This window comes from Amyelois transitella, chromosome 13 (assembly GCF_032362555.1).
Source record: "Amyelois transitella isolate CPQ chromosome 13, ilAmyTran1.1, whole genome shotgun sequence".
Taxonomy (NCBI): domain Eukaryota; kingdom Metazoa; phylum Arthropoda; class Insecta; order Lepidoptera; family Pyralidae; genus Amyelois; species Amyelois transitella.
In genome coordinates, this window is record NC_083516.1 from 10,495,463 (window position 1) to 10,521,350 (window position 25,888).

Consider the following 25,888-nt stretch of genomic DNA (forward strand, 5'->3'; position numbering starts at 1 on the left):
TTCAGTCTATTAATATACTTCTTACCTACATCCATATCTTGCAAATTTTCTACTTTTACTCTTTCCAAAGCGCTGGTTTGCTCCCTTACCCTGTGCCGCCAGCGATTGAAGATACCCCTTATCCGGGATATCACCAGTAAATGGTCCGAGTCAATGCCAGCACCGCGATATGCACGGGTATCCAGCACTTTGTTCTTCAATCTTTCATCTACAATCACAAAGTCTATCATACTTTTTAAAATACCTTCCACTCTTGTGTAGGTGTGGATCTCTTTATGTTGAAACATTGAGTTCGACACAAAAAGATCCCACTCTAGACAAATTTCTAATACACTTCTTCCATTATCATTCACCTTTTCGTCACCAAACGCACCAAGCACCTTTTCATATCCATCACGCTTTACACCCACCCATCCATTAAAATCACCTAACATAATAATCTTCTCATTTGGCTTGGTAACTTTCAATACTTCTCTTACACTATTCCAGAACTCCTCGTTTTCGCTTTTTGCTGATGTTGCACCCCTCGAACCCACATCCCAAGGTGCATAAACACCTAGAACGAAGATCCGAGTGATTCCAACTTTCAGCCTAATCCATAGAAGACGAGGGCTGACACACTCATACTCATTCACGCACTCAGCCATTCGTGCAGAAAGAATTAGACCGACCCCTTGACAGCCTCGGCTGGTACTGGAAATTCCAGACCAATACGCCGTGTAAGGGCCGTGCTGCGTCGCGTCGCATCCTTTCCGCTTCGTTTCATTCACGCACAACACATCCAAACGTCTTTCATCCATCATCTGGCATACTTCCTCAATCTTATCCTTCATTCCTCCTCTTACATTCATCGTCGCAAAGCGGCTTTCAGCAGACCGCATACCGCTCCCGCCGGGAACGAGACGTGATGGGGTGCGGACACCATCGCCGCCATCTAGGTGCTCTTTCAAAAGATTTGCATCCATGCGATTCCCACGAGACGCTAGGGAAAAATTTTGTCCGCCCCAGCAGAGCCCCGCATGCCAGGGTAAGGCTAGCCATTACCTGGGGGTCGCCCAACCCCATGGCGGAAGTGGCACGCTCGAGACTAGGCTCGCCCCTAGCCATGCATCCATCGGCGCGGCAGACCTTAGATTGGCAGGGATTTACATTAAAGAGGAATCCCAAGTCTATCCCTTAGTCGGCTCTTACGACATCCGTGGGAAAGAGATGGAGTGGTCCTATTCTTTTGTAATGGTGCCGGGAACCACACGGATCGAATTCAAAAATTTTCAAAAATTAAATCGAGGAAGGCTTTAGGCTATATAACTTCACAAAACAAAATTAATCATTCTTGAGGGCTTCAATGATGCCCAAAATAACTATTCCACGCGGACGAAGTCGCGAGCACAGCTAGTTAGTTATAACTTTAATAACTTATCCTCAACTTGTGCTAAGGTGATGTACAAAAAGGCAACTCTTCTATGCAACAATAAGAACATATCATGAAGAGAGAATTTGGTGCGGGCTAAACAAGTATATATCCCTTGCGGGGTAAACAGAGCCGACTGTCTCGAAAAGACTGAAAGGCCACGTTTAGCTGTATGGCTTCATGATGTAATTGAGATTCGACAGTTATAGTAACAGTTTGCTAGCCCATCGCCTACAAAAGGAATCTGAAGTTTATAAGCCTATCCTTGGCCTCCTTTTACGACATTATGGGAAAGATATGGTGTCGTTCTATTCTAAAATGTCGGTAACCACACGGCACTTCAATGATCTTTAGATACTCGAGACAATATACAGTCTTATAAACATTAATCTTCACTTACTTAGTTACGAGTACTATTACCGTTGAATCTCAATTCTATCATTAAGCCATACCGCTTGACGTGGCCTTTCAGTCTTTTAAGATTGTTGGCTCTGTCTACCCCGCAAGGGATAAGACGTGATTATATGTATGTGAAACGGAGCAGGGTGCATTTTTTGACCACGCTTTATGATTATCGATTAATTCGCCCTTATTTGTGACTCCAGGTCAAATTACCCCGAACCCCGTATGTTGGAACAGCAGTTCACTCCAGACATGAAGGCAGTCTTCAAGAGGTTCCCGGCTGCTCTCAGATCGCAGCCCATCAGGCCACAGCAGAAATGGAAGATCAAAAAGGGGAAAGCGCTTGGTAAATTATAAATTAACATACACACTCCTCTTTTCATTCTCTTTTGTGTTTTGTCCTTTAGTCGCCTACTGCAATAAAATGGCACAGACCCTACACATATTAAAATATAATCTATTTAAATTCCTGTCCAGTTGAGCACATATATCCAACGTCAGGCAAATTATCTTAGTTTATGTATGTTTATTTATTAATAACTTTATACATATATATGTACTAGCTGTGCCCGCGACTTCGTCCGCGTGGAATAGTTATTTTGGGCATCATATTTATTTTTGCAAACATCCCCCTCGGCTTTGGCTTGGGGCGGTCAGGCGGTCACGCGTATTAGAAAGAACGCTGGTTCGCCGTATTAAATGTTTCGCTGCAAATTGCTTATCACGACTATATCTCAAAACCTATTCGTCTGATTTATATACTGTAAATGGCAATTTTAGTCTACATGAAAAGCCGAAAGTAATAAACATATTTATTTGGATAAGGATTAATACTGAATTAAAGAAAATTGGTTTCAAAATAACTTATGTTTATAATGAAAAAATAATCTTAAAAAATTGAACATAAAAGTGGTTATTGTAAGTAAACCTTAAGAGATAGATATATGCTCTCGCGGACTTTTTTGTGGCAAAAAATGAGTACTTCACATCTTTAGTACATTGTTTTACTATATCTTTGTTGGTTAGCGCAGCGTTCACGTGGAAAGCTCGCAGATGGCCGACTCATTCAACTTTCACCTGCATTGTTGACGTTTCCAGTAGGAAATTCGGGATAAAATGTAGCCTATAGCCTTCCTCGATAAATAGACTATCTAACAGTGAAAGAATTATTCTAATCGGTTCAGTAGTTTCTGAGATTAGCGCGTTTAAACAAACAAACAAACAAACAAAACAAACTCTTCAGCTTTATAATATTAGTATAGATTTAGTGGGTACGTACATATATGTCTATTATTTGTATTTCTGTTAGTAGGTATATTATTATATTTTTGCTAAAAACACACCACTTTGAACACGCCACTTTTAACTTAATTATCTAGTTCCTTTATTGTTTGCCAGCTGACTGGAAGAGATCCCTTCATGGGATAAGTCCGCCATTGCAAGTGATTTGTTTCTTTTTTAACTATGTACTATTTTCTTGTTACTGTGTAAATTTCTATGCAATAAAGATATTACAAACAAACAAATCACTAAGTACATACATACATATAATCACGTCTATATCCCTTGCGGGGTAGACAGAGCCAACAGTCTTGTAAAGACTAACAGGCCACGTTTAGCTGTTTGGCTTTAAGATGGAATTGAGATTCAAATAGTGACAGGTTGCTAGCCCATCGCCTAAAAGAAGAATCCCAAATTTATAAGCCTACCCCTTAGTCGCCTTTTACGACATCCATGGGAAAGAGATGGAGTGGTCCTATTCTTTTTTCTATTGGTGCCGGGAACTACACGGCAAATCACTAAGTACTTGGATATTTAGTAGGTCCTATTCTCTCCTACCGGATATAAGTATTTTGTGTACGTATATAAAACGAGTAAGTCCACAAGATAATGTTATGTTAATTCACGTACAAATATACACTGTCTATAGATCTTAAGGCTAGGTTATGGGAGATTTTTTTTTTATTTAAAGTTTTAAAGATTGTGTCGCGGGATATACCTACACAATCCCTTAACCACATGAAAATTACTTTTACGGCGTCGGGAATCGAACTGAAGACCCCATTGCGAGCATAAGTGGTTATTACTCCTATTTCCCATGTCTAATAGTAACTGTATTCGCTTTTAGACTTCTTCGTATTTGTAGCTATCGAGATAAAAGAGAAAGAAATATTTTAAATTGTTCATTAATCATGTAGTATTTATGTTAAATCACACATACATATAATCACGTCTATATCCCTTGCGTGGTAGACAGATCCAACAATCTTGAAAAGACCGATAAGCCACGTTCAACGGTCTGGGTAAAATAATAGAAGAGAAATTCAAATAGTGACAAGTTGCTAGCCCATCGCCTAAGAGAAGAATCCTTTATTTCAAATTCAAACTTTTATTTGCATAATATGAGTACAACAAGGTCTTAAATATTATGTATAACAGATCTTCATATTTAATGTGTATAACAGATCTTTATATTTATAAGCCTATTCCTTAGTCGCCTTTTACGACATCCACGAGAAATATATGGACTGGTCCTATTGCTTATCTATATCGAATATATATCGGGAACCACACGGCACTATATATTAATATTACTCAATATGAATTACAGGTTTTTATTTTGTAATTTGCAGGTTCACAAATGGTGTGCTACTTCAAGCTGTGCGCTTTCCGATCTCCTCACTAACTATAGAGAATATATCAGCTGACCATGGCAAATTTATGTACAGACAATAGCAAAACAAAGATATAAATAGTATATATAAAAACTATATATATAAAAAGATGAGTTAGCATACATACATACATATGGTCACGTCTATATCCCTTGTGGGTTAACAGAGCCAACAGTCTTGAAAAGACTGATAGCCCACGCTCAGCTATTTGGCTTAATGATAGAATTGAGATTCAAATAGTGACAGGTTGCTAGGCCATCGCCTAAAAGAATCCAAGAAGTTAGCAACCTGTCACTATTTGAATCTCAGTTCCATTATGAAGCCATACAGCTGAGCGTGTCCTTTCGGTATTTTTAAGACTGATGGCCCTGTCTTCCCCGCAAGGGATATAGTCGTGTTAAAATGTAATATATAAAAACAATCGCTGGGCGTTTGCTAATACTTGGTGAATTGCTTGCTGCATCACTTAAATCTGATTATACTCGTATCTACTACCGCTTCCAAAGCGCATGTGTAGAAGAAGCGGCGTAACAGCAGCATTTTTGTTGGGCTTAAATTATTAAGTTTTATTTCACGAATATTATTTCCCCTATATTCCCCTATGTATCGGGAATGGCAAGACAGTTTCCCTTTTGCGATATTGTGGTAATTAAGGTGTATATTCTACGTTCAAAATGAATGTAAGTACAAAAGTTATGTTGAAATATTATACGTTCAAATTTCACACGTCTTAGACAATCTCTTCTTCCTCCTGGCTTTAGTCCCGGTTGCAACCTCACCACTCTGGAGAGGATCCCGGGGCAAGACCTTGACCAGGGATCCTAGATTGGGTGAGTCAGGTTTTTACACGCTTAAGACTAACTTTTGAACGAAATTATGGGGCTCATGGACGCCATCTTTCGAAAAAAAGTCGAATCTTGGAATTGTTCTGCTATTGTCTGTAGAAAACTTTTTTAAATTAAAATTTAGTAGATAATTGTTGTTATTAGCGTAGACGATTATTGTAAACAAGGAGTTTATCGATTCACAGTTTTACAATGTAAGGATATTTTTTGAATAAACGTGACATATCCAAAATACTTGGTATTTTTTATTTCAATCAAATAATGCCGTGTGGTTCCCCGCGCCAACACAAAAAATAATAGGACCCCTCCGTCTCTTTCCTATGGATGTCGTAAAAGGCGACTAAGGGATAGGCTTACAAACTTGGGATTCTTTTAGACGATGAGCTAGCAACCTGTTACTAATTGAATCAATTCTATCATTAAGCCAAATAGCTGAACGTGACCATTCAGTTTTCTCAAGACTGTTGGCTCTGTCTACCCCGCAAGGGATATAGACGTGACTGATATAGATGTGAATGTATGTATCAAATAAATTACTAAATCTGTTTATGGAGAGTAAGAGGAGCCTCTTCTTCTCCTTCCACCTGGTTTAGTCGCGTTCTCTTATTTTTACCAAAGTTATGTGGCGAAATCTGTACGCCACAAGTCACAAAAATGAAAAATAAAACTGCGCGACGCTATCAGTCAAAAACAGCGAAAAACCTAAATCGCGCAAAGATTTCACGGATTGGAGCTATATACATATACAACCTCCGACACAAAATCGTCTGTCGCGCGGTTCCCCAGGCATCACACCTAGCCTGGCAGAAGATCTTCCCTTTGGTGGCGGTCGAGCCGAATCGTCGCTCCCGCTACAGTTATTAATTAATTGACATGGTATAGATTAACCTAATCATTCTACTACTATTATAAAGGCGAAAGTTTGTATGGATGTTTGTTACTCTTTCACGCAAAAACTACTGAACCGATTACCATGAAATTTGGTATGTAGGTAGCTGAAGACCCAGAATAACACATAGGCTACTTTTTATCCCAGAGTTTCCGCGGGATTGATACGGTTTCCATGCGGACGAAGTCGCGGGCGGCCTCTAGTATTTAATAACTTGACCGTTTGGGAAAAGGCGTAAAGCAAGGAGGCGAGTCCATCGCTTCGTGTAAAAACCTGACTCATCCAATCCAAGATCCATGATCTCCGGGATCTTCTCCAGAGTGGTGAGGATGCAACCGGGACTAAAGCCAGGAGGCAGAAGACATTTCATCATTTACAGGCGTGTCACACAGATACAAGTAAGTACATAGAAACAAGATTTTTTATTATAACATCTATTTGCGTTGGGGGTTAATAAAAGAGAAAACACACCATGACCTTAAACTGTTTAATCATTATGTATATTTGGCGTGACGGCAAACATATCTACAAACATTGGTTTTATAGTTATAATTACACAAGATTGTTTGTTCATCATTTTACACGTGCACGCTAAGAGATACAAATGTTCCAAATGACTTGGAACCCGAAACTTCGTACACGTGGAGTACATTTCGTTCGCATGATGAACATGATTTAACTAGCTCTCATCCGCAGCTCCGCTTGAGCAAATTTAGCGGCATCTAAAAACGCGACGAATTTAACGCCACCTACAAAAATCGACGAATTAATTGCCACCTACAAAAAGCGCCGAATTTAGCGCCACTTAGAAAAAGCGCCGAATTTAGCGCCACTTAGAAAAAGCGACGAATTTAGCGCCACCTACATAAGGCAACGAATTAAATGCCAACTACAAAAAGCGCCGAATTTAGCGCCACTTACCAAAGAATACAGGTTTATGCGCAAATCCCATGGGAACTATCAATTTTACCGAGATGAAAATTACCCTATGTCCTTCTCCAGACTCTTAATTATACATATTATACGTGATATTTTAAGAAGATTAATTGAGTAGATAGAAAAAACACAGACTTAGGTATCTCTTCACCTTCTGAGGCAAAGAGACACACCTTAATATATATGTATATATTGGTTTTATGATAATTTTTCACGTGGTAAGCTACGTAGACTCGTACATACATACATATAATCACGTCTATATCCATTGCGGGGTACACAGAGCCAACAGTCTTAAAAAGTCCTCATTAATCAAGGCAGGTACCGTTTTTCCTATAATATAGTTTAAGTAATAAGCTACTACGGCCTTAACCTAAACCTTGGACATTATGTTAATATAATATAATGGGTCTGTCCGTCAGTCATCTGTTCCGTGTTGCTATGTGCTATATATATGTAAATTTAACTATATGTATTGTATATGTATAGATAGTTATTACAATTTAATATTTGTATACTAGGTAAGGGATAGGCTTACAAACTTGCGATTCTTTTTTGGGCGATGGGCTAGCAACCTGTCACTATTTGAATCTCAATTATATCATTAAGCCAAATAGCTGAACGTGGCCATTCAGTCTTTTCATGACTGTTGGCTCTGTCTACCCCGCAAGGGATATAGACGTGACCATATTGTGTATGTATGTATACTAGGTACTATGTTGACAAAATGTGACTATTACAATTTCTAAACTATACTAATAATAAATATTAGGTATATTAAAAAAATAGTAATATTCTAAACAAAACTAAAAAAAAAAAATTTTATGTATGGTAAGTTGATGTGTGTTGGTAACGAAAATCATAAATTGCGCAATTTTTCAATATTAGATAAATTGTTTTTTGTTATTATAGTTTTACGATGAATTAACTTACATACATACTTATAATCGTTTTTATATAAGTATATAGAATTGAGATTCAAAGTGACAGGCTGATAGCCCATCGCCTTAAAGAAGAATTCCAAGTTTATAAGCCTAGCCTATCCATTAGTCGCCTTTTAGGACATCTGTGGGAAAGAAATGAAGTGGTCCTACTATTTTTCTATTGGAACCACTATGTTAATGATGTGTAATAACTCAACTGTAGATAAACTTCTTGATAGCATTCTCATTTTCCCAACTATTAAAATTTACGTTGCGACCAAAAACCCATCACTAGACATTTGTAACAATACAGATTTACTCAGATATTTTTATTATATTCTGTTTGGTTATAATCTATACTAATATTATAAAGCTAACGAGTTTGTTTGTTTGAACGCGCTAATCTCAGGGACTACTAGTTCGAATTGAAAAATTATTTTTGCGTTGAATAGACCATTTATCGAGGAAGGCTTTAGGCTATATAACATCGATGCAACTATAACGAGCAATGAAATAATGGAAAATGTGAAAAACACGGAGAAAAATATTCATCCTTGAGTGCTTCAATACATACATACATACATATGTATATAAAATCACGCCTCTTTCCCGGAGGGGTAGTGCTTCAATGATGCCCAAAATAATTATTCCACGCGGACGAAGTTACGGGCACAGCTAGTGTTTCTATAAATCTTTTTTATTCTTCGGCATACTTTATGAAGTGTTATTTGCACCGAAATCTTAAAAAGTATATTTGTCAGATTTTATGAACTGATCTCGATGAACGCACTGCCGTCACCGATAAAGGGAACAAGTTGAAGGAAACCTGATTAAAGTCGCTAAAAAATGTCTGACGTCGTGTCGCTTCGGCCTCCCCAGCGCCCCTCTTCACAGCCCGGGAGCCCTATAAAAGTGCGCGCACGCACCCTGGGTCTTCACCTTTGGACTCCCAGCATTCACCAAGTAGCTCGCTATACTCTAGCGGCTACTTGCTGGATCTCGTGTCTATAGCTAAACCCATTGTTACGAACTCCTTAGAGTATTCCGAACTCCTTTGTAAACGACAAACATTTTGTAATTTAAAATAAGAAAAAATAAATGACAGTCGGTTTTAAGCGTGCATCATCTTTTCTTTACCAGCGTAATTATTTTATTATTTTCAGCATATTTCCTATACCCATGACCTCTCTTGTAAAACCAGACCAAGTAAAGTTTGTCTTTATTCCATAAATTTTTAATCATCTCTCATTCCTCTTACTTTCGTTTAACTACAATGCCACAAGTTTCCACTTGTGTCAATTAGAGTCTGGGATCCGTTTTGATTGGATTTTCTTCCATTTTCCTGGGATTTTCATGTCTACAACGGATCCGGAGGATGCAGATTGAAACACTATTAAAACAAGTACTGAAATTTTAGGAGCAGTTAGTAATGCTTTGGGGACATAAATGCTAGTTATATAAAATTTCAGCACAGGTTCAACAACCAGTATAAGGAACAATTGTAACGAGCAAAGCTTCGGGTAAACGCTAGTCAATAACAATTTCCTTGTACTTACATGAATGTGATGCAATATCACGTGGAAACTCGGAAGTCATGAATAATTTTATTACAATGAAAATTTACCTGCTACTAACTGGTTCTGGACGCTGATCGGTGATCTCAGCACCAGTGTTCTGACGGCACCCAACAAAACATGTCATCGTTAACATGATTACAAACAAAGTTATAACTACAATCGTTGTTCTAGTCACTATAAACGGTTATGCACTCCAGTCGGTACCACATCATCTAGATATCACCCTACCAGAAGACGGATGGCTCAATTTCACGGGACTCGCGCAGAAATACGGTCTAAATTGCGCAGTTTACGATGTGACTACAGAAGATGGGTATATCCTCAAACTTTTTCACATTCCAGGGAACAAAGATCCAGTTTTGATCATGCATGGCATTTTGGACACAGCCGACACTTTTATTTTGCGAGGAAACTCTTCCCTTGTGGCGGCTTTGCATGAACAAGGCTACGACGTCTGGGTTGGCAACTCACGAGGTAGCAGATACTCTAGAAGACACCAAGAATTAAATCCGGATACTGATAGAGCTTTTTGGAATTTCAGTTTCCACGAAATGGGATACTACGACCTTCCAGCTGTGATTGACTTTATTCTGGAGAAAACTGGAGCAAGTATGTTGAGTGCTATAGGACATTCCCAGGGGAATCAAATTTTCTACGTGCTGGGTGCGTCCAGACCTGAATACAATGAGAAGATTAATATCATAATCGCTTTAGCCCCGATATGCTTTCTTCATAACGTAATTCCTCCTGTAAGTGGACTAGTAGCAATGGGGCCAATGCTAGATATAATGTTGCAAATGATCGATAAAGAAGAAATACTTGGAGATAATGATATTTCTAGAGAGTTAATTGACCTCATGTGTTTAAAATCTTTATTTGGATACAAACTTTGTGTAGAAGGTGTGATTTTCCCATTTGCTGGTACTGATTATACGGAATTCGAGCCAGAATTTTCTCGAATAGTGCTCGCCCATTATCCTTCGGGAACATCAAGGATAAATGCGGTTCACCTCATGCAGGTAGCTCAGAAACGGGAATTCGTTTATTTCGATCACGGAGTGTCTGGAAACATGGCTCTTTATAACTCTTCTGTTCCGCCTAAATATGATTTGGGTAGAGTGACGATGAAAGTGGCTCTGATAGCGGCGAAAAATGATAAAATTTCTGCCCTGAGAGACGTGAGAATTTTGAAGAGGAAGCTGCCAAATCTGGCGTATTACAAAGTGTTGGACTATCCCCTTTTCAATCACTTGGACTATAATTGGGGAAAAAATATGAAGAAATATTTATTCCCGTACGTTTTTAAAGTGTTGCGTACGTTTGGAAATCGATAAATTATTTCGTTTATAACTTGTAATATTATATTTATTAATGACTGGAAAAGAGCAGGAGTCTTGCTCTTCTGACAGACTTTTTCACTAACTAGAATCCGCCTTATTTTTTTCTTATAAATAGGTGGACATGTCCTATGCCAATATTTGTACCAAATCAAATCCAGCGATTGAGGCGTGGAGGCATAATAGACAGACAGAGTTGCTTAAAATTTTATTTCTAAATTGTTTTTTAAAATCAGATAAGCAATTTACTTCAAAATTAGAACCTACTTCAACTTTTTCTTTGTTAGGCAGTGTTCACGAGTGTAAATAAATTAAAATGTTAATTTATGTGAAACGATTACACCATTAGGAAGTTGGAAGCGTTTGAACTGTTGTCTTAACTGACATTGACCTTCATTATGAATTAGCATCAAATACTGACTTTAGACTTTAGAGTTGTGCACTATGGCCAAATTGGGAACAGTAAACGCTTCGCCGAATTTGATTATGGATTGGCAAAAAACTTGAAATTTTATGGGTTTTATACTCCTCCGGTGTATAATTTGAGTAAAGTATCGTTTGATGTGGGTTTGTACCTTGGCTCCAATGACTACATATCGACAGTAGAAGACGTAGAACTCCTGAGGTATGAACTGTCGAATGTGGTGGATTACAGGATTCTGGACTATCCCCTGTGGAACCACGTGGACCATATCCTTGGTATATTCATGACAAAATATTTGTTTCGTCTTTTGTTTAATTTACTTGGTAAGTATGTGTAGTAATTATATATGTAAATCATACATACATATGATCACGTCTTTATCCCTTACGGAGTAGACAGAGCCAACAGTCTTGAAAAGACTGATAGGCCACGTTCAGCTGTTTGGCTTAATGAAAAATTATCGTCTTATTTTATTTTGTTACTTTTGTATAAACTTATCTAATAATTCTTATTTAGGTATATTTATTACAAAGTAAAAGTTTCAAACAAAAATTGTCGTAGATACAAATTTATTTTTACGTATAGTATAGCAGCATTGAATTAAAAATGATCTTTTTTAATTCATTTTCACCATACGACGATAAGTTCATTAACTCAACTACTGACATAATGATAGTGGTATATCAAATTATTATTAGCAACGAACTGACGCTAACAAGTGCGGTTATTAAAGTGAAAATTCTTTAATAATTATATTATGAACAAAAGTAATTTATTTAATTGCGAAGCACCATTTGTTCAAACAATTTAAGTAGGTATTTATTTATAAGTTTCTATTAACTGCGAGTACCTATGTACCATATGGCAGATCGATATATTTTACATTCATATTAGTTCTTATTTAGTTGAAGTTTGTTTTTTTGTATCTTTTAGAAATATAATAGCATACTTGACCACTCTATTAATGGAAAATTAATTAACTTTGTCAAGTTTATAGTAAACAGATAAAGAAACGTTCTTATGATTTTTAACTAACTTTAGAGACAAATTGGTTGATGTCGAACAAAGCTTACCATTTTTTTTATCATGTGGAAATACCGTTGTCTTCCCGCCCATAGTAACGGAAAGCCAAACGGTCATGTCGAACTTATTAATTTATTTTCATTCCTATAATCACGTCACACTTGAGGTAGACAGAACCAACAGTCTTGAAAGACTGATAGACCACGTTCAGCTGTCAACGGCTTTATGATAGAATTGAGATTCAAATAGTGACAGGTTGCTAGCCCATCGCCTAAAAGACGAATCCCATGTTTATGAGCCTATGTGGGACTCAAACTCGCCCAAACCACACGGTGCCACAACGCCAACCGCATTTTTGCCGAGAATATGTGATATATCTCGCTCCACACTCCCGGAGCGACTTGTGTCTATTTTGGCAACAGCTTCGACGTTAACGTATGTTAACGTTCCGTTGTAAAAGGTTAATGCAATAAAAACGTTACTTATATTTTCTTTGGGGAATGAAATTTTACTTACTCTCTTTACGGTGAGGCGACATCACTTACGCCGCATGCCATCAGCCAATCATAGTGTCATTACGCGCTCAACGAATAGCAGCGAAGATTTTATGGTAACATCGCAAATGTCACACGTCACCTATCACAGAGCGTACGCTAAATCGCGCAAGCAATGTTTTCACAAATTGGAGCATATATATAACCTAAGGCACATCATCGCCGGAGCGGCGGTTCCCCAAGCATAACGCCTAGCCTGCCGAAGGTCTTCCCTTAGTGGCGATTGGCCCCAAACTATCGCTCCCGCTAAAACAGTATTTATAGTCTATTTTAGTTATCTTGCGACAAATGACTAATCATTAGATACCTAGGAGTACTGACAGGTGTAGCTGATGAATGATGTTTGACATAAAACACCTTATCTTATTGATTGTTTAACGTAACAAAATTCTCCTTAAACAATAGAATTAAGGTATCATGACCATTCTGTCTATTCGGAGTACATTAGAAATTAAACAGGTGAAGCCGATGGCAAATACTAGTAAGTTGTATTATTATAAAACTAATATAAAGTAATTATGCAGACTAGCTTATCAGATGTTCAAATATTAAAAATTGTCGCGGATCATATAAAACCGTTGCTCCTAGCTTTATAATTTGCAATTTTGGTGGCACACAACAAAACAATGGATAGCAATAAATTATACGCGCTAATATTGCTAGTTCTCGCTATTAGTGTAGGTGCTATTAAACTTCCCATAGCAGATGAAATTAAATTGTTACACAATGTTTTGCCGAAAGTTCCTACGTTCTCTGAAATAGCAGAGAAGAACGGGCTTCAGTGTGAAGAGCACAACGTTACAACATCGGACGGTTACATCCTCGGGGTGTTCCACATCCCGGGAGACTCAAAGAAGCCATTGCTCTTCATGCATGGCCTCCTGGACTCCTCAGACGGCATGATCCTAAGAGAAGAGGGATCGCTGGCGGTGTTGTTGGCGCGGGCAGGATACGACGTCTGGGTGGGGAACAATCGTGGGAACAGATACTCCAGGAATCACGTCTCGCTGGACCCGAACACCGACGACCAATTCTGGGACTTCACATTTCACGAATTCGGCACTTTAGACCTACCAGCCACGATTGATTACATTTTAAATCAAACAGGACAATCGCAACTCAGTGCTATCGGTCATTCTGAGGGAACCACCATATTTTACGTCCTCGGATCCAAAAGGCCGGAGTACAACGACAAAATCAAAGTTCTAGCCGCTTTAGGTCCAATAGCTTATCTTAACAATGTGGTTGGACTGGTAGAGTTAATTATTAAATTCGCACCTGAAATAAACGCTGTGGTCGAAGCGATAAATTATCAAGAATTGGTAGGTTTTGATTCGGACATAAAGTCAATATTGCGGCAGATTTGCTCGATTCCAAACGTTAGTTACGAGGTTTGCGGTGGGGTTGCATTCGCGGTGTTGGGAGCAGATCCAGCTCAGTTGGAACCAGAGTTCGTGCCGATATTGATCGACCATTACCCAGCGGGATCGTCAAGAAGGAACGCGGTACACTATGGACAGCTTGGCAACAGAAAAGAGTTCGCTGAATTCGATTATGGAAGAGAAATGAATTTGTTTCATTATAATTCCACCGAACCTCCTGCGTACAATCTCTCGAAGGTGACGTTCGACATGGCCCTATTTTCTGGAGCGAATGACTTTTTATCTACTCTCAAAGATGTGGAAATCTTAAAAGCGCAACTCCCAAACGTCGTGGAACACCAAATAATAGACTATCCTCTCTGGACACACCTAGATCATTTGTATGGAAAACTAATGCCACAATACCTGTTCCCATTGTTATTAGATTTACTTGCTAAATATAATTAGAGCATTTAAGCTAAACGATCTGTTAAGTGCTTATGAGGTGGTATTCACGTTATTTTGCAGTGTTATTGTTCTATCAAGGTGCCAGAAATTAACGCTTGATTAATTTGACTTTTAATTCCTATTTATACATACCTTTATCTATAGATAGCTATGCCTTTATCCCATTAATCCCACTGGTCTCAATGAGTTTTTCCATAATGCGACATCTATGTACAGGCTGACATTTAAAACAACTGCATCCTTTTAAACATAAACTATACCCATGCTTCTGAGGTGTTTGAGCCTATTTTTATTTAAATTAAACGTCATCATTTTCACATTTAAAAAACCCTCAAAAACTACGTCACACGCTTTATTAAAGACCAAAAAGAAATTAAAACTAAACATGTAAATAAATGTCTGAAAAATAAATTATTTTTCTAGTATCAAGATCAAGTAAAGTACAGAGTTGTCGAGATCGCTCAGCTGAATGAATTGTGTCGTTGACCTCTGAATCTTACGCGTCGCTTTTCCGCCGGCCGGGGTGATATGACGTATTTAGGATCGTGGATTTTGATACTTTTATTTTATTTCGTACTTTCTGAAATATGAACCGATATTTTTCTTTTAACGTTTTTAAATATCCTTTATATGAGTACACTTAACAGTTAAATTTATGCAGTTGAATTAAAAGTCTCCCTGTATACTACACATACTTCATACAGGTCGCGCGGTGGTTATAGAACGCTCGGCAAAAATAGTGGGGGCAATCGGCGCATGTGTACATTCGCGCTCAAAAATGCTAAGGGAAATGTTTTTTTTTTATTTATTTAATACTAGCTGTGGTCACGCAATTTCGCCCGCGTGATTTTCCAAAAAAAAGTAGCCTATGTTTTAACTCAGTTATTTAACTATATCCATATCTTATAATATACTTATAATATTAGTATGGATTTTGTGCCTTATAAATACTTATAATCCCTACTTATATTATAAATGCGAAAGTGTGTATGTGTGAATCCCTACTTATATTATAAATGCGAAAGTGTGTATGTGTAAATTTTATTTTTTGGCATTTGTTCCCATTACGACTTACTATTAATACGATAAAACAATCTGTACGCAACAGTACCCAAGAGACACGGGACGCGCGAACTCAACGCGGGAAGTAAAGAGTGAGTGACTAATCCACCAATACGTGTCGCCGTCGGCGCACACCCGCCCCCCCTCTCTCCTCGTCGCACCTAATAGACCTAAAATTTGATCACTGCGCATGCCCCCTCTACTTTTGCCGAGCGTTCTTAAACCACCGCGCGACCTGTACTGTAATAGTAAAATACGAAAGCGAGACCTATATAAGTTTGTTATTCATGTATAAAAATCTTCTGTACTTTTTAGGAAACTACAGTAATCCAAGCTAAGCATGGTCAAGTCAGTCTGTGGCGACATGTATACGCCACAAGTCACAACAATAAAAAATAAAACCACGCGACACTTTAAGTCAAAAGCAGCAAAAAACCTAAATCGCGCAAGCAAAGATTTCACGGATTGCAGTATATATACCTACAACCTCCGACACAACATCGTCTGTCGCGCGGTTCCGCGGGGGGGGTAACTGGGAATACGCAGAGATGAGAGAGAAAGAGTGGGTTGAAACTATACTTGTTTGTCATTTAGCCCAGATGATACGACTTCTACCGCTACCGCTAGTCAGAAAGAAGAACATAATTCCTGCTAATTAAGTATACTCTGTATAGGTATATAAGAGGGCTTGCTTACCTTCCTTGCATATTGTTCCTCTGACGCTTAGCTTAGTAGGCAGGTAGTGAATAACATAGGTAGGTAGTAAATTACTTAGGTACTTTTCTCTTTGGTCCCATCTCTTAAGCTTCTACGCTGCAAGTGTCATTTATTTAAATATGGATGGAAGTTATGGTTAAATGGGATAAAGTTATGATGTATGTAGTAGGTATACATGACGCAATATTTCGCGCCTTTTATATCATTCGAATTTGAACGTCAGATTCAAGGTCACGGTCATGTTGGTCGATCACCAGGCAGGTACTTATCAAGAGATGTACCTGTGTTTATGAAAAATGTAACCTATCGATATCAATTCATCTAATACCTCTATTAAAATCAAGGGATTGGAAGGCTCCACACTGGTGGGCGATTAGTTGAAATATGATAAGGTATATATCTACCTTTTACCTTATCGTATTAATATATACGATAAGGTAAAAGGTATCGAATATTGGATATCTTAAATGCCTGTCACTGTTAAACGACAGCGTATGTATTATACTATAGGACATTTATTGCAAATAATACCTTATATTTCTTGGTATGAATTTAAAAAATGTTGATTACTACGTATCTACAGTCTACAATCCTGAAGCCCTCCTGAAAAAAGTTTTTAAGATATTATAACGCAGCTTGGATTATTTACACATTGGCACACATTCAGTTGCTTGAATACGCTCAGGTTGCTGACATTGTAAAAACTATTAATTTTTTTGATAGAAAATATATTACTAATTTATATTATATTTACTAATTTCTTACTTCATGGGGTAAATAAAGCCCAGAAAAAACTGAAAAGTTACGTACAGCTGCTTGGTTAAGTGACAGCTTGTTGGACCATCGTCTATAAGAAAAATTACGTATATTAGCCTCAAACTTTATTGACTTTTACAATCCGCACAGGGACAGAAGGAATGGGAACACGACTTGTTTTTTCTTCGCTAACAGATCGGCAAATCAGCTTGCATTAGATAAATGAACACCTATCCCATTAGCCTACTTTTACGGAATCCATTGGAATAGGGATGGAGTTGTCCATTTCTATAGTGCAGGGACCACACTGTACTTCAGAATAGAAAATATTATTATAATTTTCGATTATCATCGATATTCGGGCATACAGCCAACTCGCACAGCACTAAAATGCATCTTTATTTCATTGGTCCGCTATCTTGACATTTGAAATGACGGCTGTCTGTCTGACGTTTTGTCAATTTGCCAGTTCGCACCGACCGCCGACAGCATGAATTATTTCATATTTTCCCGTTCAAATTAAAATAAAAGTTTTTATAATAAATCGACGACTAAAATGAATATAAAAGCATTTTTTGAAATTTTCTCAGTGGTCTTTGTATATTTATAATAAAGTTAATCGAAGTAATTACGTAAATTCTTTATACACGGTGGTGTTTTACCAAATTAGGTTAGGTGCGACTTGAAACAGTATCTTTTAAATATAATTATGACTTATTCCGAAGGAAACGGGTTTATAGATCAACCAGGCGTTGTTGAAAATGGGCACCAGCGGTACACTATTCGACAAGCATATGAAAATGGTATGTTAAGTTTTGTTCATAATTTTTCTGATGTAACCAATCCATATTTTTCAAAGGCTTCCGAGCTAGAAGGTAGCTGCCAAGAAGCTGTGCTGACATTCCTGTTAGTTATATATCATCTGTGGTTAAGCTGGAATTTAGTTCATGTGGTGTAATATGGTACTTTCATTTTGTAATACTTAAATTTATTTATTATTTAACATACATATAATCACGTCATTATCCCTTACGGGGTAGACAGAGGTCAACAGTCTCGCAAAGCCTGAAACATTCAGCTGTATGGATTAATGATAGAAATGAGATTAAAATAGCAACAGGTTGCTAGCCCATTGCCTAAAAAGAGAATCATAAATTTATCAGCCCATCCCTTAGTCACTATTGTGACATTCGTAGAAAAGAGAGGGCATTCCTATCCCATCCTATTCTAAACCATACAGCACTAATTATTATTAACTAGCTGTGACCGCGACTTCGTCCACATGGAATAGTTATTTTGGGCATCATTGAAGCACTCAATGATGAATAATTATTTATCACATTTTCCATTATTTCTTCGCTCCTAATAGTTGCAGTGTAATGTTATATATCCTAAAGCCTTTCATAAATGGTCTATTTAACACAAAAAGAATTTTTCTATTTGAACCAGTAGTTCCTGAGATTAGTGCGTTCAATCAAACTCTTCAGTTTTATCATATTAGTATAGTTATTTACCATAGTTTTTTTTACTTACAACTTTCCTTAAAATATTGTAAGCTAAGCTTTATGCATTAAAAATAAATCAGTTGTTGAATATAACCAAACATTCTTGTCAGTTCGACAGCAAATTCCAATTTAATTCAAGAGTCAGCATATTTGTATTGAGATCATATAACTTAGGTATTTTTAACTGAGGTAAATATACATATAAATAATGTATATTACACCACATGTATTAACTTCAGAAAAGAATAGAATAGATTTTTAATTTTTTAGGCGACTAAGGTATAGGCTTACAAACTTAGGATTCTTTTTTTAGGCGATGGGCTAGCAACCTGTCACTATTTAAATCTCAATTCTATCATTAAGCCAAATAGCTGAACGTGGCCTATCAGTCTTTTCAAGACTGTTGGCTCTGTCTACCCCACAAGGGATATAGACGTGACCATATGTATGTATGTATGTACATTTATTTTCAATATTCGATACAAGGTATAACTAATTGACGTCACATCACTTAATTCTAATTATAACTACTACCACTTCCAACGCTACACGCTTTCTGGAGGGGTAGGCAGGCAGGGACCATATCTTTCCACTTACCATGATCCCTGTGTAATTCTTTTGTTAACCGCATTCAAAACAGTTCGTGCAAGCTCATCAGTTTAAGGTAAAAAGGTAATTAATGATGTGATTTTGGTTACTAAACCAATTAAGAGGAAATTTACGTAAGCTACCTATATACCAAAACACATACGCTACTTTTTATCCTGGTGGTCCAAGAGATGGATTGTTTTGTTTTGATACGTTGTCCACACAAATGAAGTCAAGAGTAAATAATCTTGAAAAGACTAATAGACCATGTTTGACTATTTGACTTAATGATAGAATTGAGATTCAAATAGTGAAGGCTCCCTAGTTTATAAGCCCATTAGTCGCTTTTTACGACATCCATGGGAAAAGAAGGAGTGGTCCTTCTTTTTTTTTATTGATGCAGGGAACAACAAAGCACATAAATCCAAAACATTAAGTTTCCTCTTTTTTATTTCATTAAAATTCCCAAAAATGTTTTAGTTCATGCTAGCAAAGCCAGTCTTTAAGAGCAAGACCGCTGGCACTGTCTACCCCGCAAGGGATAATATGGACGTATATATGAATGAATTACCACACAAAGTTTGAATAATTAAATGTGAAGAGACAAGATAGTGTTATAAAATATGTAGATAATAGATAACAATCAATGTCAAATCCATCAATAAATATTGGAGATAGCATTGGCATGTTAACATTAATCTTGTAGATAATATTTGACAGGTATTGCAATGTTAACTTTTTGTTAAGATATGTATTAAATATTGATTTTTATTTGTGGTTATCAAATATATATGTGGTTCCCGGCACCAATAAAAAAAGAATAGGACCACTCCATCGCCTTCCCATGGATGTCGTAAAAGGCGACTAAGGGATAGGCTTATAAATGCGGGACTCTTTTAGGCGATGGGTTAGCAACCTGTCACAATTTGAATCTCAATTATATCATTAAGCGCTGAACGTCGCATATCCGCCTTTTCAAGATTATTTGCTCTGTTTACCCCGCTATATGTATATACATACATACATACATATGATCACGTCTATATCCCTTGCGGGGTAGTCAGAGCCAACAGTCTTGAAAAGACTGAATGGCCACGTTCAGCTATTTGGCTTAATGATAGAACCGAGATTCAAATAGTGACAGGTTGCTAGCCCATCGCCTAAAAGAGGAATCCTAAGTTTATAAGCCGATCCCTTAGTCGCCTTTTACGACATCCATGGGAAAGAGATGGAGTGGTCCTATTCTTTTTTGTAATAGTGCCGGGAACCACACGGCACCACACGCACGGCTATATGTATATATGTTTTAATATATGTCTATGCACCAATCTGGAGCATCAGAAGTAGCTAATCTTATAAGTATGTAGAATTTCTTGGAAATGTGAAAGGGAGCAGGGTAGGAGATAGTTATAAACTTATTTATAAATGCGACAGTAACCATGGCTGGTCATGTTTAAGTTCCTCTTCAGATACATCATTTACTTCGATAAACCAGGCATTGTGGTGAACATCAATGTCAACATCATTATTTGAATCGACTGACATTACGTATATCGACTAAACTATACCAGTATCCGTCGGTCCATAGACTTATTAAAGGATAGATATGACAAATAAAATCAGAATACCTATTTAAGATTTGCAGAACTTAAAAGCCCTGCTTTTTCTCATATTATCCTTGAGGTCTCTTCTGGAGTAACTGGACTTATAATTTCTAGTATAATTATTTAGAATTACTGTTTGTCATCTTTGTGTCCACCCCCCAGTACATTAGGTTCTAGATCCTTCCATTTTGTCCGGTCGGCAACATCATCAGTTTTAAGACCGTATTGGCACGCATATCATCTTTATCAACAAGAAGCCAGGTTTCTCTGGGTTTCTGGGTCTCCCCTTACCTTACCTGCGCTTATATTTGAGTTATTCAAACAAGTATACATATAGTGTACATGTCTATATCTCTTACGGGGTGGACAGAGCCAGTAATCTTAAACAGATTAAGGAAAGGCCACGTTCAGCTGTATGGTGGAATTGAGATTCAAATAGAAGGTTGCTAGTCCATCGCCTACAAGTAGAATGCCTAGTTTTTAAGCCTATCCCTTAGTCGCTTTCCGTCCCTTACACCATCCATGGGAAAGATATACAGGAATTCTATTCTAAAGTGCTGGAAACACACAGCACATTCAAAAATAATTTATGTTTCCAATAAAATATATGGGTGTTGACCAGACTAGCCCCGTCGTCTGATTTCATCATTATCAATGATGATTAATCAGTGTGCACATTAAATTATTATTACCGAACATCTCAATAAGGCGTACAGAATCGAACCACAGACCAATTGGTTGTTTCGCCAATGTAACCAATTGTCCGGTCATTTGTCTTTGAAGATCGGCTGGAGTTGCGTGTTTCAGTGTGCATTGAGACATGTTTGCGATACGTAAGTTTTTATTTTATTAGTGTTAGTCACGTTTATATCCTTTATGGGGTAGACAGAGCCAATAGTCTTGAAGTGACTGATTGGCCACGTTCAGCTGTTTGGCTTGATGATGGAATTGAGATTGGAATTGTGACAGGTTGCTAGCCTATCGCCTACAAGAGGAATCCCAAGATTATTAGCCTTTCCCTTAGTCGCTTTTTAATACATTTGTGGGAAAGATATGCATTGGTCCTATTCTTAGGAGCCAGAGCACTCAGGGATTGCCTTACTTGAATAGTGAAAATACTTAAAATGCATCTTATAAATTACATCATTTTAACATATAAAAAACCTTATGCTTAGTTATTTATGTATATAGAAGTTAGATATATAATATCGCAGACTTTATTTACTGTGGATGTGTGTTTACCGTGTGGTTCCCGGCACCAATACAAAAAAGAATAGGACCACTCCATCTCATTCCCATGGATGTCGTAAACGGCGACTAACGGATAGGCTTACAAACTTGATATTCTTTTTTAGTCGATGAGCTAGCAACCCGTTACTATTAGAATCTCAATTCTATCTTAAAGCCAAATAGCTAAATGTGGCCTGTCAGTCTTTACGCGACTGTTAGCTCTGTCTACTCCGCAAGGGATAAAGACGTGATTATATGTATGTATGTATGGCTTTTCTACCTGCGCCCGGTGGACGCGGCATGAAGCCAGATAATTGTTCCCCAGACAGCCTGCAGTCTTCCGCAGGCTTGCCTGCATTTCGTCTGGCTCTGTCTACCCTGAGAAGATATAAAAACTATGAGAATAGAATAGATTTATTTTGCAAAATTGGATACAAGGTTACACTTATTGACGTCACATAACTTAAATCTAATTACAGCTACTGCCGCTTCCAAAGCGCATGTGTAGAAGAAGCGGCGGAACAAACTACGCTGCAGCATTTTCACCGGACGTCAATTTACAAATATATATCTCTTAAATCCAAATCGTTGACGAATTCACATCTACATTAAAAAACATGAATGTCAGTGACTAGAACTGCTGCCGGCCAGTATTTTTTTGTTAGACGGGTTTGCGTCAATGCATTTCGTCACGTTATGTTTATGTAATAAAATTGCGGTATCATAATAATGTGAAATCGGCGAATTCATTTTTATTACGTCGTGGGTTCTTTTTTTAATTTTATTAAAAAAAAAACGGTTATTGAATTTGAAACCATTGACTACAATGAGGAAAAAATTTGTAAGATAGTAAAGTTTTTTTTTTAATTATTCTGTGGACTGGAAATTGACTTTTTCATGTTTGTTGTAGTGCCTGAGTTTATATTTTGCAAGTTCAAATGTATTCGGATGGCCTAGGGCTCTGATACATTGCTAATTTCTTCGGAAAGATTCCCCAAAACTTTAACTGCGCAAAAAATAGCCTACGACGTGAAATGACGATACATCGTTCATATATTTATTTATTTACAAAAAGTATACACGAGCCGTGTGGTTTCTGGCACCATTACAAAAAAGAATTGGACCACTCCATCTCTATCCTATGGATGTCGTAAAAGGCGATTAAGGGATAGGCTTGTAAACTTGGGATTCCTCTTTTAGGCGATGGGCTAGCAACCTGTCACTATTTGAATCTCAATTCTATCATTAAGCCAAATAGCTGAACGTGGCCATTCAGTCTTTTCAAGACTGTTGGCTCTGTCTACCCCGCAAGGGATATAGACGTGACCATATGTATGTATGTGTATACACGACAGGTCAATCGATATCGTTTAAATTAATATCAAGTGAAACTATGATCTAGAATTAAACACAAAAACATACACATACACGCCTTTTTCCCGAAGAGGAAGGCCAAGACTACATCTTTCCACTTGCCACGATATCTGCATACTTCTTTCGCTTCATCCACATTCATAAATCTATAGCAAACATACAAAAAAATAATAGAAAAAAACTAATTCTGGTATTACATAAATTCTATTGTCTTATATTATTTCGAAGTCTATGCAGTTATCCTCAAAAGCAGTGCTTGTTCCGTTACAAGCAGACGCACTTGCTATATCAAAATATGGTCAAAATAAACGTTTCTTTCAGGCGGCATCAAGGCCGGGGCTTCCCGCGCAGCCGGCCTCGCCTACCGCGTGCTGTCACGTCGCAAGGCGGCCGAGGAGGGGGTGGCCCGCCTGGCCAGGGTCCTGTCGGCTCTGGACCTGACCGCGCTCGGTGTCGGCAGCACCCTGGGCGTGGGGGTCTACGTGCTGGCCGGAGACGTCGCCAAGAACTACGCGGGGCCGGCGGTTATTCTGTCGTTTTTGTTGGCGGCCGTTGCCAGCGTGTTTGCTGGTAAGTTTGGAGTTTTCAACAAGTCTTACAAAATGGTGGTGGTAAGCGGAAATAAGACACACAAACACATAAATAAATTACGCCTCTTTCCCGGAGGGGTAAGCAGAGACCACATCTTTCCACTTGCAATGAAAGCTTACACATTTTGTAATAAATACATTATAATCACGTACCCTTACGGGGTAGACAGAGCCTACAGTCTCGCAAAGACTGAAAGGCCACGTTCAGCTGTATGCCTTAATATTGGTATTGAGAGTCAAATAGTGACATTTTATAATATAACTAGCTGTGCCCGCGAATTCCTCCGCGTGGAATAGTTATTTCGGGCATCATTGAGCCCCTAAGGATGAAAAATTTTCTCCGTCTTTTTTTCACATTTTCCATTATTTCTTCGCTCCTAATAGTTGCAGCGTGATGTTATATAGCTTAAAGCCCTCCTCAATAAATGGTCTATTCAACACAAAAATAATTTCTCAACTCGAACCAGTAGTTCCTGAGATTAGCGCGTTCAAACAAACAAACTCTTCAGCTTTATAATATTAGTACAGATTATACGTTCAAATTCCACACGCCTTAGACTATCTCTTCTTCCTCCTGGCTTTAGTCCTGGTTGCAATCTCACCACTCTGGAAAGGACCCCGTGGCAGCCCTTGACCACTTAGTATAGATTATGGATTGTCTCTTCTTTTTTAGGCGATGGGCTAGCAACCTGTCACTATTTGAATCTCAATTCTATCATTAAGCCAAATAGCTGAACGTGCCCATTCAGTCTTTTCAAGACTGTTGGCTCTGTCTACCCCGCAAGGGATATAGACGTGACCATATGTATGTATGTATGTATGGATTGTCTCCTGCAGGTCTATGCTATGCGGAGTTCGGAGCCCGCGTACCCAAAGCTGGCTCGGCATACGTGTACAGTTACGTGTGTGTGGGTGAATTCATCGCCTTCATCATCGGTTGGAACCTCATACTGGAGTATATTATAGGTAACTTCTATATTATTTTGGATTAACTTTAGTGCCGTGTGGTTTTCGGCACACGGCATAAAAATAAAGAATAGTACTAGTAATACTCCATCTCTTTTCCATGGATGTCGTAAAAGGCGACTAAGGAATAGGCTTATAGACTTGGGATTCTACTGAAAGTTAGTTTTAGATTTACATAGTGAAAAGTTGCCAATCCATAGTTTGGCAACTTTTCACTACGTAAATTTCAATTCCATTAGCCACGCTCAGCTGTTTAGCTTGAGCTAAACAGCTGATCGTGGCATTTCTGTCTTTTTCAGACTGTTGGCTCTGTCTACTCTGCAAGTGATATAGACGTGATTATATGTATGAATGTATGTATTAATCTAAGTGTTATCTTAGGTTAAGTAAAATTGGACGTAATCTATAATAAAACAAAGGCTATAGTGCAATTCACACAAAATTTTATGAATTTGACTTTCTTTACCATAGCTCAAGTATATATACAGACTGGCAACTATCAATTTAATAATGTTTAATTATTTTTTCTATTGGTGCCGGGTACCACACGGTACAAATACTTGTTGTACTTAGAAATTTGACTAGCGATAGACCGTCGTCTATCTATATCTATCTCTAGACAAATTTCAAAGTAAAGTGACGTCTATTAATTTTAAAGTTTACGATTCGAA

General features: G+C 37.9%; 4 protein-coding genes across 4 annotated transcripts in view; all 4 read left to right on the forward strand.

The window, feature by feature from the left end:
- The window catches only part of LOC132902436 (uncharacterized), a 43,550-nt gene extending 38,025 nt beyond the window's left edge, over positions 1-5,525 (forward strand). The window contains exons 4-5 of the mRNA XM_060947424.1: positions 2,017-2,159; positions 4,447-5,525. Of these exons, the coding sequence (XP_060803407.1) occupies positions 2,017-2,159; positions 4,447-4,499 (196 nt within the window). The 3' untranslated portion in view covers positions 4,500-5,525. The remainder of the gene's footprint in view (positions 1-2,016; positions 2,160-4,446) is intronic.
- Positions 5,526-9,765: 4,240 nt separating this feature from the next.
- On the forward strand, positions 9,766-11,036 carry LOC106129291 (lipase 1). Its single transcript, XM_013327805.2, has one exon. The coding sequence runs from the start codon at positions 9,790-9,792 to the stop codon at positions 10,990-10,992; it is 1,203 nt and encodes a 400-aa protein (XP_013183259.1). The 5' UTR covers positions 9,766-9,789; the 3' UTR covers positions 10,993-11,036.
- A 2,549-nt stretch (positions 11,037-13,585) lies between these two features.
- Positions 13,586-15,664, forward strand: LOC106129292 (lipase 3). Its single transcript, XM_013327806.2, has one exon. It carries the CDS (start codon positions 13,623-13,625, stop codon positions 14,823-14,825), a length of 1,203 nt encoding a protein of 400 aa, XP_013183260.1. The 5' UTR covers positions 13,586-13,622; the 3' UTR covers positions 14,826-15,664.
- Positions 15,665-17,838: 2,174 nt separating this feature from the next.
- Positions 17,839-25,888, forward strand: part of LOC106129293 (cationic amino acid transporter 2) — a 29,121-nt gene continuing 21,071 nt past the window's right edge. The window contains exons 1-3 of the mRNA XM_060947222.1: positions 17,839-18,163; positions 23,983-24,231; positions 25,089-25,217. Of these exons, the coding sequence (XP_060803205.1) occupies positions 18,070-18,163; positions 23,983-24,231; positions 25,089-25,217 (472 nt within the window). The 5' untranslated portion in view covers positions 17,839-18,069. The remainder of the gene's footprint in view (positions 18,164-23,982; positions 24,232-25,088; positions 25,218-25,888) is intronic.

Excerpts from the sequence above, each read along its gene's own strand:
- LOC106129291 (XM_013327805.2), top strand. The coding sequence starts at position 9,790 with ATGATTACAAACAAAGTTATAACTACAATCGTTGTTCTAGTCACTATA.
- LOC106129292 (XM_013327806.2), top strand. The coding sequence starts at position 13,623 with ATGGATAGCAATAAATTATACGCGCTAATATTGCTAGTTCTCGCTATT.